Consider the following 13,242-nt stretch of genomic DNA (forward strand, 5'->3'; position numbering starts at 1 on the left):
GTGAGGCTGAAAATAAAGAAGCCCCCACTTAGGCTACTTTCTGACTCACCAGTCTGCAGTTCCTCCAAGTTTTACATTCCCTGGACTGGATGTTTATGAGACTGGTGCATGACTGGGAAGGCCTGGGTAAGCTGAGAGCAGTCATTTTCCATTTCAGTAATCTATTAAGACAGAACAGAATACTCATATGCAGACACAAATTAAATCCACTGGAGTCTGCTAGACCTTGGATTTTTATTTTTAATCATTTTATGTACCCTCTAAATAAACATTTGCTGTACAGTTTCAGTATCTAGAGAAAAACTTAGACTTAAGTTATAGTCTCACTTGGTGTTCTTAGCAAATTTCTTTTGTCACGTGCTGCTTTTCATAGTGTTTAGCTTTTACGGAAAAAAAAATTTGCTACCTTTAACTCTATAATTTGATTTCTAGATGGCTCCTATGTGTCTGTTCCATCCCCTTTGGGGAAGATTAAAAGCATGACAAAAGGTATTTTAATATGGGACAGTTGTTATATTTTATTACTAACAATAACTATTGCCTCAAATATGATAACTTTTTATTTTGTTTTATATATTACAAATGACTATTTTGCAAGCATAAATAATATTATTAACAGACCGTTCTTTCCATAATTAACCTCATCTGCTGTGTTATTTTGCATATGTCCTCTTAGTTCATGAAGGTATAATGTTGAAAATTCCATATGAATATTAAAAGAAGATCAAATTCACATAGACATTTGTATTTTTAATGAAATATAAATATCTTTAAGGAGAATTGGGAAAAGGTTTGTCATAGGGAAAAAAATTGAAAAATAAATTATTTTTCAAAAGATCCCAAATAAGTAATACTTTGGGAACTTTTCTGAATGTATGCTATACACAGAAATTAATACCATTGAATCAGGAAAGTAAAAAATATTCAACTGTAAATTTATATTTATTTAGAATTTGAAGTTTTAAAAAGTTATTTTTGGTTTTGAATGTTTCTTCTGAATAATTCATATGCTTATTTCCTAATTGGCATCTCTTGAAGGTTTAGTTTATGGATATTTGACTAAGCTTTTTGTGACAGGTTGCTGGGATTGACCAGATAAGACTCTTTATATCATGATGTGATATGGACTGTACCCCAGAGTTGCCACATCATACAGACAAGCTAGTTGTTGACCAAATCAGGAATAAACCCTTAGCTCCGATAACAAAGGTCGGGTAACAGAGACAGAGAACTAACGGGCTTTTAATGTAGGGGAATAGGGATCATTTGTAATAAGGTTTTAGTATCTCCAAGTAGTCAATTACAGTCGGAAAATTAAATGTTACTAGGGTATGATGTTTTTGGTTAAGTATACATGTGCATGTGTGTGTAAGCATCCACATGTGTGCTTTTTATCTTAAAAAATAAAATAATAATTCCTGTTTGCAGAGAAGGCAGATGTTCTCCTTCTAAGGGCTGGATTGCCTTCACATTTCCATCTTCAGCTCTCAGAAATTGAGTTCCATGAGATTATCGGCTCAGGTAACCTAAGAAAATACTAGTCTGTTTTAGTTTAATGAGCTCAGTTTAATAATATGTGTTTACTTGTTTCTCTTAAACAATTTTAGGTTCTTTTGGGAAAGTGTATAAAGGACGATGCAGAAATAAAATAGTGGCTATAAAGCGGTAAGCAAGCAAATGAGAAAATTTAGCATCCAAGTAGAGCAGTAAACTCTGAGAAGTATATGCATGGCTAGCCCCTTGTTTTGATTCATCTGTTGACTGAAGACTTCCTGTTACTGTCATTTCCAGTTATCGAGCCAACACCTACTGCTCCAAGTCAGATGTGGATATGTTTTGCCGAGAGGTGTCCATTCTCTGCCGGCTCAATCATCCCTGTGTCATTCAGTTTGTGGGTGCTTGCTTGAATGATCCCAGCCAGTTTGCCATCGTCACTCAGTACATATCAGGGGGTTCTCTATTCTCCCTGCTTCATGAACAGAAGAGGTATGGTCTCTGACTTATCATTTTACATGTCATTGGAATTACAGTTGCAACATCTCATATGCTTTCTGCTTAGGTGAGGTTTTACCTTCTGATATCTCTGAGTGCTAGGAAATGTGACATTTTAAAGATGGCTAATAATTTATGTCCAATAATTGTGTTTTAATGACTAGAAAGATTTCTGTGCTTTCTTAACAGGAATTCAGTTTAAGATAACAAATTCAAGGAATTTAAATTGGTAACTGAAGCTTATAATAATTAGGCTAAACTTGACATACCAGTAAAGCAGATATGTCTAAGATCAGAATAAAATAATTACCAGGGGTCACAGTATTTATTTTTTAAAGTTTTAAGAAAGAATAGTCTTGCACAAGTCTAATTTGAATTCACTTCCTAGATCTATGCATATGATAATTAGAATATGGTTTTTACTCAGTGATTAGATTCCATTTTTATGTTATTACAAAGAAATTAAATATAAAATTACAAAGATTATAAAATCAAGTTGACTGTTTAAATAAGAGGGGTTGGTATCTGAATTGATCTATAATTAAGCATTATCAGATGTAGAAAAGCTATTTTTCCAAATTTGTTGAATTTTTAGCTTAATGTTCAATCAAGCAAAAACGGCTGAAATTATACAGAATAACAAATCACACACACTACTGATTCCTTTTAGAAAGGTATGGTATTGGCTTTGACCATTTCATCCTCATTAAATCTATTTTTAAATTCTAGGATTCTTGACTTGCAGTCTAAATTAATTATTGCAGTAGATGTTGCCAAAGGTATGGAGTACCTTCACAACTTGACACAGCCAATTATACACCGTGACTTAAACAGGTATTTTTTTCCCTCTAAATAATGAACTTGGAATTGTGTAACTTACTAGGAGTGTAAGACAGATTTCAGTGAAGATACATTTTAGATTTATTGCAGAACACAGTTTTCTACTCTGTGGGTAAGGGGACAGGCTACCATAAGCCTCAGGGATAGAAAGGTTTGTCATTGTCTTTTACAGAAATAGAAAGCTGTATAATTGCCTCTCAGGGGCCTTTCAAATCTGTGAAAAATATGCAGAAAGACTATGACATCTGTAAGATTCACCAGCTAGCTAGTTCTCAGGCCAGTAAAGTCAGATCAAGGATTGAGATCAATGACCATTATAGAATGTCGTGTCTCATACAAAGTCAGGTATTATAGTAGGACCTGTTATAAAATTATCTGAAATGCTACTTTTGTGCTAACATTTTGTTATTTTTTTCTTATAATTATAAACTCAGCCAAAACACAGCAGCTCATTTACCTAGTTATCATGTGAAGATGTTTTCATGTGGAATGGAGACTTGAAACGAATATAGAACTAGAATGTTTTGGTGGTGGAACCCCAAGGTTTTCTTTTCTTTTTAAATAGTGAACGCTTTCTCTAAGAGAAGTCTTAGAAAAAGGCTGATACACAAAAGGAGCAGCTTTAGTAGAAGGCAGAGTATATGGTGCAAAATTCTGTTCAGTTACCATTTCCCACTGCCAAAGAGGGAGATCCTTGAGCCATCTCTCTGGAATCTCAAAGGTGCTAAGGAGAATATCTGGAAAACCACCAATCTGATAAACCACTAGTTTATGAAACAAGCCGGATTATTCAAAATCAATAACTTTCATTTCATGGTTGCCAGTAAGTCAAGTAGATCCCATATATGATCCTTTATACAAAGCCCACAGTTCTAAAACTGCTCAATATTCATTAATTACTCCAGTTATTTGTTCAGTAGCTATTTCGGTATCTGCTATGTTCAAAGCCTTTATACTTGGCACAGTAGAGCCAAGTAAAACTTCCATAGACTCCATTCTCAAGGAGCTTTCCTACTCTAGTAGAGGAGAAAAATACCTAAATATGCTCTAGGTATAAAAATAACAAGTTCTCTTAAGGAAATAGTGAAATATTTTCTATAAAATTTCAGAAAGCAGAATATTAATTACTTCTGAGAAATTTAGAACAACTTTATGGAATAGGTGACCTTCGGGCTTGACCATAAAGGATGGTTAGAATTTGGAAGAATATCCTAGGCTTAGGGAAGACATGAAAAAAAGAAAAGAGATTAGAAAGTTAAAGGTATGTATAGGAGCACTGAATAGTTTCACTTCAGTAGATGAAATGTATAAATGTAGGTAGTGTATTTAATGTGTGAAGAGGACTCTTGGGAAAGAAAAATAAACTGAAACAAGAGCACAGAAATTAGTGAATGCTAGAGTAAGGTAGTTTAGACCTTGTTCTGTAAGCAAGAAGGAGGCACTGAGGATGTTAGAGCAAGGAGTCACAAATTTGGGACTGTAGTATGGAAAGATTAATTCAGCGTCTTTATAATAGATCAACTTGAAGGGAAAGTAGTGAAGCAGTTGTTGCAGTGATCTAGATAAGTAATGAAAAGCAGAAGTTCACTAATGGCAGAGGAAATGAAAGGAAGAGATAGATAGGAGAGATAAAATAAATTAGATATGAAGAGTGGTTGAATCTTAGATATTGGAAGTAAACATATATAGGACTCAATCTATTTATAGTTGTTTACTAGTTTTCAAAAAAAAGTTATTTCTTCCCTGTTATTTTCTTTACCTCTCTTTTAAAAATATTTATGTTAATAAACATATTTTTTCTTTGAGTTTCAGTAACAATGTTCAGGAAACAGATTTAGGTGATAAATTAGCATAATTTCAACTGGTGATTTGTGAGTTTTAAGAGTATTGTTTCATTTTCCCAACCATCTTTGCATGTGTCATTGAAACAAATGTGCTCACTGAGTTTTCTCTTGCTGCAACGCTTCACTTGTGGGGCAACTGAAAGTGTGTTCTGTTGCCCTGTGAGTAAGTGTAAGTTGTTGCCACCAGGTTATAAAGCAGGACCAAAAATATAAATGTTGTTGATTAAAAGTGAAAAGAGAACATGTATTATATAACAGATATAAGTTTATATTTACCATTTTTTCTGTCTCTAATCTAACCTAAATACTTAAATTGTGCCAAAAAGTCTTCAAGTCTTATGAAACACTATTTCATGGGTGCCTTCAATATAATAGAGTACCAAATTCTTGTATTTATTATTTGTGGACTATTTTCTACTGCTCTTTAATCTGGTAGCAATAAAACATTCAGTTTTTCAGTTTAATGCAAATGTAGCATGTGTACTGCCCAAAAGAGTCTAAGTCCTTCTCCTCAGGGTTTATTACTACAGTCTGGTTAGGGACATAAAACATATGCCCAGGAAGCAAATTAATTGCCATTTAAGGTGGAAAATGATTAAGGGCCAAAATGATTAATCAGCAATTTTCAAAGAATTTTGAGTAAATTAAAGATCAAAGTAGAATGGAAAGCTTCCTGGAGGATGTAGAGCTAAAACTAGACTTTGAAGGATAGGCATGTATCTTTCCTCAGTCTTTTCATAGCATACTAATCCTTGTATTTGCACAATGCTTTCAAAGTCCCTCCCATAGAAAGAGGTAGAGGAAAAGATGTATGTCATAGAGTGAGGAACTCAGGCATTACATTTGTATTGAAACGACCTGTTTCCATGTTTCTCTCCCCAACTTTTCTGGGCAGGTCAGGGCCTCAGGAACAGCAATCCTGCACTCTTCATCTCAGATTTCCAAAACTAAACATAGTGTCTTACACAGAGGTGTTCAGTCAATGCATTTTTAACTGAACCAAATTCTTGAGGCATTTCGATGAATGTCATTTCAGAAAGCAATGGCCTAGTTGGTACAAGTATGACTCCTTGTAGATAGAGTCTGACGAACTTGCCCAATACCTTTTATAGTTCTAAAAGAAAGAAATTGAGCTTACAGATCAGCCCACAGAGAGGGGACACTTCTATCTTTGGTTTTGTGGTTGTTAATTTATTTGAGTGAAAGGAAAACACTTTGCCTTTTCCCTTATAAGTTTCTTACCATATAAATCAAGGAATGCTTAAGGAAGTGGTTCTTTCCAATGATGATGGTGAGAATTTATTCAGTGCTTACAATGTGAAAGACCTCTGCTAAGCCCTTGTTATGTATGCTCTCATTTAATTTCACAGCAATCCTATAATACAGTTATTATTATGTCCATTTTACTGTAAGGAAACTGACTAAAGATATTAAGCCCACAGTCACATGCTTACAGCTATATTATGCTGACACAACCACAACAGCAAAACCAAGTCAGTACAGAGAGATAGGAGGAGGCTGGGTGATATTGGATGAGCATCGGCCTCATTGATCAACCTTGCTCTTTGTACTTCGGTCCTATAGGCGCAATTCCTGTGACCCAAACCATTTCTCATACCATCTCTTTGTGCTTCTGTGTTTCTGCTTTATTTCTTCTTCTATACCCCATGTTCTGCTAGTATGGAGCAGAAGTTGCATATGAGGCATATGGATATGTCTTCTTTGGCCCATAATGTTTAAATATTTTTAAATGTGTAGCTTTAGGCAGGAAGGTACTTCTCAATTTTTCATAGACCCCACCACCTACCAACTTACCAGTTTATACCTGGTCTAATTTATATGCTCATTTTGTGGCATTGGAGCTTACAAAACATGGTTTACAGCTAAACATTTTAATGTTTTTTACTTAATACTAGCAGCTATCTTTGTTTTCTTGGTAAAGTCCATTTTCCAAATTTTTTGATGTTGAAACCAAACATCACTGCAAACATCAAATAAATGGTCTTTTCTGTATTTAAGTAAATAATATAACAACACTGTAATCAATGAAACAGTGATGTTTCCAACAGAGTGGCCATGGCACTCCCAAGAGAGACATATACGAAAGCATCCTGTATAGTGTGAAGCACTATAGAAATGCCAGTTATTGTGATTAATCCCTCACTTGTTCCTTTATAGGTCAAGAATGTGGATGGAAAAACACTCCACAGTATTCTCATCCATACAGATATTTATTTTTATATAACACAACTAATTAATTGGGGGTCTAGGCTAGGTCTAGATCTGAGGGCTGTTTTTGAGTGTCAGCTTATTCGAGTGACTATAAAGGAAAATAATTAGTGATAATTTAAAAACAGCCAACTTGCTGATGACAAATGACAGATAATTTTAAATGACAATGCTAGTAAAGGCTAAAAGAATTTTAATTTTGAAGGTGGATTTAACTAAGTTAGTGAAGATTTCAGAAGGTATTAAAGAAAAAATTGATTAAAATTTTTAATAATTCTTTTAAGTTGATGTATGTGTTTGCCTTTCAGTTGAATACAAAATATAAAAACCCTGCATTTTTTTTAAAAAACAGCAATCAAGTACAAATTAACAAATTATTAATTGTTTTTCTGTTACCTAACTATTAGGTACAATTGTATTCCTTGATTCACATAGATTATAGAGTTCACTCTCAGCTATTCCTTTCGCTTGTGACTTTTCTAATAAGTGATTATACAGAAGGAATTTAACATTCACTGGCAAATACCATCTTGCAAAGAATTCTGAGTACTTGCATGCAGGCCAATTAATTGATTACATTGCAATATTTATAGTAAGTCTTAAAAGAGAACCCTTGAAACTCATGAAATTCTTCACAACTCTACTTTTGTAAATCTCTAGTATAAAACCAGTCACAAGTGGCATTTTTAACTTTGTCAATTTTTTTCACTTATTTCCACTTTAAAATTAAGTGAATTAATTAATTAATATAAAATATTTGAATGGTTGATATGAGCCAGAGTCTATGCTATGCCTGGGGCACAGCTGAGGATGACAGACCCGTAGCCCCTCTCCAGCAGAGCTTAGAGCCTAAGTATTATTTCCCAGTTATAAGAATCACCTGGGGGCCCTCATTTAAAAAAGAAAATCAAAAACTCCTTCCTAAAAGGCACAGATTGAGAATGTCCTAAATTGGACCTGAGAATCTATATTTTTAAACAAGATTACCAGCTAATTCTTATAATCAAACAAGAAGAGAAAACATTGTTCTAGTTGGAGTGGTTCTCACATTTGGCTACACATTAGAATCTCTAGGAAAACTTTAAGAAAACCCTGATGCTACTTAAATCAGAATCTCAGAGTTGGGGTCCAGGTGTCATATTTTTAGAGAGCAGTACAGGTGATTCCAATATACAGGCAACACTGAGAACTACCTTCTAGTCTAATACCAATTACTCCTCTTAACCATTTGTTATACAATCTCATCCTTCTCTTCTTCCAGGGTGGAGTGGGAATATTGGGAAATCAAGTCACAATGTAATTCCAAATGTTTTGTGAATCATTGCCCTAAATACAATATAATCATTTATTCATTCATTCAATAACTAATGCAAAAGACAGATCCACATGCTCATGATACCTATGGCACAGAGTAGGTTCCAAGATCCAGCAGTTTTCATGGGAGTTGTGCTATGTATACTAAAGCGTTCTTGAGCACCTAATTTATAATTCATACTTAATATTAGAAAAGTTCCCAGGAGTGTAGAATCTTCATAAGCAGCCAAACAGAAGTAAAAGTTTCAATATTAGACAACTGAAGTGCACACAGTTCATACGAGTATTCAAGGCTATAAAACCCTGGAAGAATATAGACCTATGTATAGTAAATCAGTACATACATATATAGAGAAAGACTCACATAAATGTATATGTGAATATTATACATCAATGCACATATAAGCATGCACATTTTCACGTTTTTGTAATGCTTCCATTCTTTCTCATCTGCAGTTCTGAAGAAATTAAGCCCTATGGAAAATGATTTGAGAGATATTTTTCTCAATTCTCCCAAGGATGAGACCTAGCTGTTACCATTTGGGATTCATAGAGAAGCTAATTAATTATGTACAAGGGATGCCTTGGGGCTTAGGGCCTGAGGGCTTAAGGGGTGCCTAATTATGAAATGTCTATATTCCAAAATTGTAAAATGACTTCAGATTTTCAAAATTTTAAGTAATCAGTTTCAATCTGTGTCAATTTCATTACTACTATGAGTAATGAGGGAAAAAAAAACTACGCTATACAGCTTTCCAAGATGAAATTTGGATTTGTTTGGCTAAGGTATCTGCTTCAATAACAGACCTCAAAATGTATAATGGTTCAAAAACAATAGAAGTTTGTGTCTTGATTGTGTGAATTAACAGGTTGTTGTGGTGGTCCCTTACCCATGAAGTTGTTCAAGACCCATTTTCAGCATGTTGCATCTAGGGTCTCCTTGAGGATCATCTCTATTCAAGTGAGCATAAATGGGACAAGAATATGTGAGACGTGCGTGAAATGCTTTGTGGCCAGGCATTAGAGTGGCATATGTCACTTTCAGTCACATCTCATTGGCTAGAGCTCAAATAGCCATGCCTGACTGCAAGGAGTACTGGGAAATGTAGTCCAGCCGTGTACCCAGAAGAGGAAATGAGTTTTGGTAGGCAGCCAGCAGTCTGGGTTACATTCGCCTTGTTTGCACTAGTGACAACAGGTACTAGGGTTTGGGTAGAAGGGTGATCTAGATTTGCCTGAATTACTTGCACAAACATAACGTCAACTGCATACTAAATATTTTTAGTTTATAAACACATTTTCACAATGTATAAACTAATACCACTAATTGGGAGATGTGGTGAAAGCTACTCAGTAAAGCATATTATATATAAGTTAATTTTGAAATAATCCTCATTCACTTTTTTTGTTACATTAAAAACATGAGAATAGCTTTGGGAATGTGGGGACATGTGTCCCTGAACCTAAACATGGTTCAAGAGTAAAAAACATGTACTGTAATAAGATGTAATAGTATGAAATATGCTATATAAATTCAAAAACATCTCACAGTTCCATTTGCTCTAGGTCAATGAAAACACACATACACATTTTTCTTTAAAAGTGAAAATTAAAACACAGACTCTAATCACTCTACTCATAGAACCTTATTATACCATATCCATCTGAAAGGGTTCCTCAGACATTTAATTCTACAAATGAATCCTATTTGCAAGGCTTCCCTGGTGGCGCAGTGGTTAAGAATCTGCCTGCCAATGCAGGGGACACGTTCGAGCCCTCGTCTGGGAAGATCCCACATGCCGTGGAGCAACTAAGCCCATGCACCACAACTACTGAGCCTGTGCTCTAGAGCCCGTGAGCCACAACTACTGAGCCCGTATGCCACAACTACTGAAGCCTGCGTGCCTAGAGCCCGTGCTCCGCAACAAGAGAAACCCACATACCGCAAGGAAGAGTAGCCCCCGCTTGCCGCAAGTAGAGAAAGCCTGTGCGCGGCAACGAAGACCCAACACAGTCAAAAATAAAATTAATTAATTTTTAAAAAATCCTATTTGCAAGCTTCACTCAGGTGTTGATATTCAGTCACATTTTCCATTCCCACTTCTGACATGATTAAAGTCAGTCTGTCTGTCCTCGGCTCCCTGAACCTCCAGATGAAGCAGACGGTTCCCTCTGACCCTCAAGTGCCTACCTGTTATTTAAATAGAAATTCACTGTCCAGCTCATCCTCCTCTTCTCTGATAGTAGATCCACCCCTGCCCTCTAACCTGATTCCCACAGTTCCCAGAGGGCCAGATGTGTCCCAAACATTCTCAGCACATTTCAGTTTGGTTCTTCATCCTGAGCCAAAATAGCAGTCCCCCCTCCTTACTCTATCCTATAAGGTCCCTTAAGCCTGAGTTGTGCTTTCTTTGTACTCCTGTGGAAATACCTAAAGTTTCCTCCCAGGCCCAGTTAAAACGTTCTTCCTCTCTCAGCTGCCTCCATTAGAATGTCTGGTTTAATTTTGGCTGCATCCACCAATTCTAAAAATAGTGCTCGTACTTAACACCTCATTAAGTAAATTCCCTTAGACACATACTCCCTTTAAATTAAAACAGGTATATTTAAATCAGAGGAAAAGCTCCTTCATTCTGCCCACACTATCATACTGTTAACACAGACCTAGTCAAACCTGCCATCTTTCGCTGAAACTTCCATCAGAATCTTTGCCTCAATCCTCCCAGTTAGACACATCCCTGAATCTCACATCTTAGAGGTGGATTCTTAGCCACCCTCTGCCATTTGACACCATACACAAGATTATGTGTGTGTACAAAATAAATGTATCTGTGTATAAAGAGAACATAGAAAGTCAGGGTTTGGCCAAAAACAGGGATTCTGTGATACCAAAATTCACTTTTGATTTGACATAAAAATGCTACTAGTCTGCACTGGAACCTGACTTTAAACTTTCTTACACCCATGCTTTTTATGGTGAAGTGGTTCAGTCTGCTGCCTCTTTTCTTCAGTACAACATGGCCATACCCTGGGAATTCCCAAAGCCAGAGACAGGAGTGCTTTCCCTGTGGCAGGGTTACCTTCTGTCACCCCAGGGTGGAGCTTGGAGGAGAAGGGATGCACCTTTTGACCTGCCAAAACCTTTCCAGTGCTTCCCTATGACTGGCTGTGAACTTGCTGGCCTGCAATTTTCTAGTGTTGCTGGTTCCTCACATTGCCATTTTCCATCCTTTGGGGATATGGCCTGTATAGAGTCAGCTTTTGAAAATGTCAACAAAGGCTTTTCTCTGTTCGGTCTTGTTTCTTCTCTGCTCTCATTTCTTGGGAGGCACTGTGAGTGCCCCTCTTGGCACCATGTCAATTTCCTAAGCAGCTAACCTTTCAGTAATGATATTAATGCCACCTTGTGGTTATCTGTGCATTTCTCAGTTCATCATTTTCAATCTTTGCTTGCTGAGATTCATTTATGTTGTTGTGTTCCTCAGATCCTGGAGTTTATAATAGAAAGCAGCCTGACTCGGAGCCCAGAACCAGAATTGATAGCTAATAAATGAGAAACAATCTTAATAGGTAGATATTTTTCCACTGATTGAATTTCAATAGCTCTACCTTTAATGTGGCCTAGAAAAAGAGAGGCAGAAAATTATAAATTTTCTTGCCTTGCTTAATATTTTCTGTCTCAAAATCCTCCTTGTCAGCCTTGTGAGGAAGCAACTCTTCCAACAATGTTAGTCTTCTTTTGACTTGCAGCATGAACAGTTCTGGGAATCTGTGTTGGTGTGGGCTACCACCCTATTCGAAGGCCACAGGATGAACCAACTGAGATTGCAGGCTACGGAACCAGACCATGCGAGTTCAAATACCAGCTGTGTTACAGCTTACCTTGGGCCATTTGTTTAAATACCAGTTCCCTAATTTGCAAGATGGCAATAATAATACTTACCTTATTGGGTTTAAATGAGAAGATGCATTAGATATTATTGTCATTATTTTTCTTAAGGAATATTTTCACTACTTAATATTCTTGAATGCCCAAGTTTCTTTACTGAATTAAATATTTCTAAGGACCTGTCTCCCCTTTTGATTGTAGTATCACAAACTTTGTTTATAATATCTCAGATGGCTAGTTTCTTCTTGTCATGAAGATGTAAGAGCTAACTGGATTGTTTGACTGAAGATCTCATATATATATAAAGATGGGCCAGGGAATTCTAATCCTGTATTACTTTCTTCACTGAGACCTCTCCATCCCATCATGGTTCAAACTTGCAACAGGGATTCAGTTTGACACTCCCATTGGGTTGATGCAGATCTAGAACAGAATTTGGATAAAAACATAGCTGAGGGTCGACAGGGTTATTTGATTATTCAAGATCCTTCTCAGTGATTGTTCTTCCTAGGGCTCATTCACAAAACTTAGGCATACAATTTAAACATCTGCCATTCAATCATTCAACAGTCATTTGTTGGGAACACAATGACAGGGAAGGGGAAGCATCATCAAAGGCACATAGCAGAGTTCATGCCAGGAAAAAAATGTCAAGTAGGAGAAGCCCTAGTTTTGCAGAGGATGTATGGAGCATCTATGTAGTTAGGCATCTTTCCTTCCCTATGCCCAGTTAGCTCACCAGGCTACTTAACTGGGATATTGTCCTTCTCACTCTAAGGAGCAGGGATGTTTTCAAAGTTAACACGGAGAAGGTTGCCCCCTGCTTTTCTTTCAATAGTCAAAGAAAAGAAAGAATTCATCCCTTCACACCCTCTTGATTCCCAAAAGACAGTCATTTTTCTCATTTCTATTTCTGTTCTCATGTGTCACTGTTGTGATGTCACTTGACTTCTTTCTGCCTCAGGTTCCTCATTTGCAAATGGAGATAATGGTGTCTATGTCTACCTTCACAGAGATATCCTTGCAGTTAATAGGGGGTGTCAGGGCAAAAGTACATGGAGCACGTTAGAGAAAGACTCTGCAAGAGAAATCAGTATATCATTTTTATTAATCACATGGAACTGAGTTGCCAGA

At 36.4% G+C, this 13,242-nt stretch overlaps 1 protein-coding gene across 1 annotated transcript in view; it reads left to right on the plus strand.

Annotated features, from left to right (window-relative positions):
• Positions 1-13,242, plus strand: part of TNNI3K (TNNI3 interacting kinase) — a 279,546-nt gene that overhangs the window by 106,783 nt on the left and 159,521 nt on the right. Inside the window, exons 13-17 of the mRNA XM_024734607.1 lie at positions 433-489; positions 1,429-1,521; positions 1,608-1,665; positions 1,792-1,986; positions 2,722-2,826. Of these exons, the coding sequence (XP_024590375.1) occupies positions 433-489; positions 1,429-1,521; positions 1,608-1,665; positions 1,792-1,986; positions 2,722-2,826 (508 nt within the window). The remainder of the gene's footprint in view (positions 1-432; positions 490-1,428; positions 1,522-1,607; positions 1,666-1,791; positions 1,987-2,721; positions 2,827-13,242) is intronic.

The sequence above is a fragment of the Neophocaena asiaeorientalis genome, unplaced genomic scaffold, assembly GCF_003031525.2.
Source record: "Neophocaena asiaeorientalis asiaeorientalis breed wild unplaced genomic scaffold, Neophocaena_asiaeorientalis_V1.1 scaffold15, whole genome shotgun sequence".
Lineage (NCBI taxonomy): Eukaryota > Metazoa > Chordata > Mammalia > Artiodactyla > Phocoenidae > Neophocaena > Neophocaena asiaeorientalis.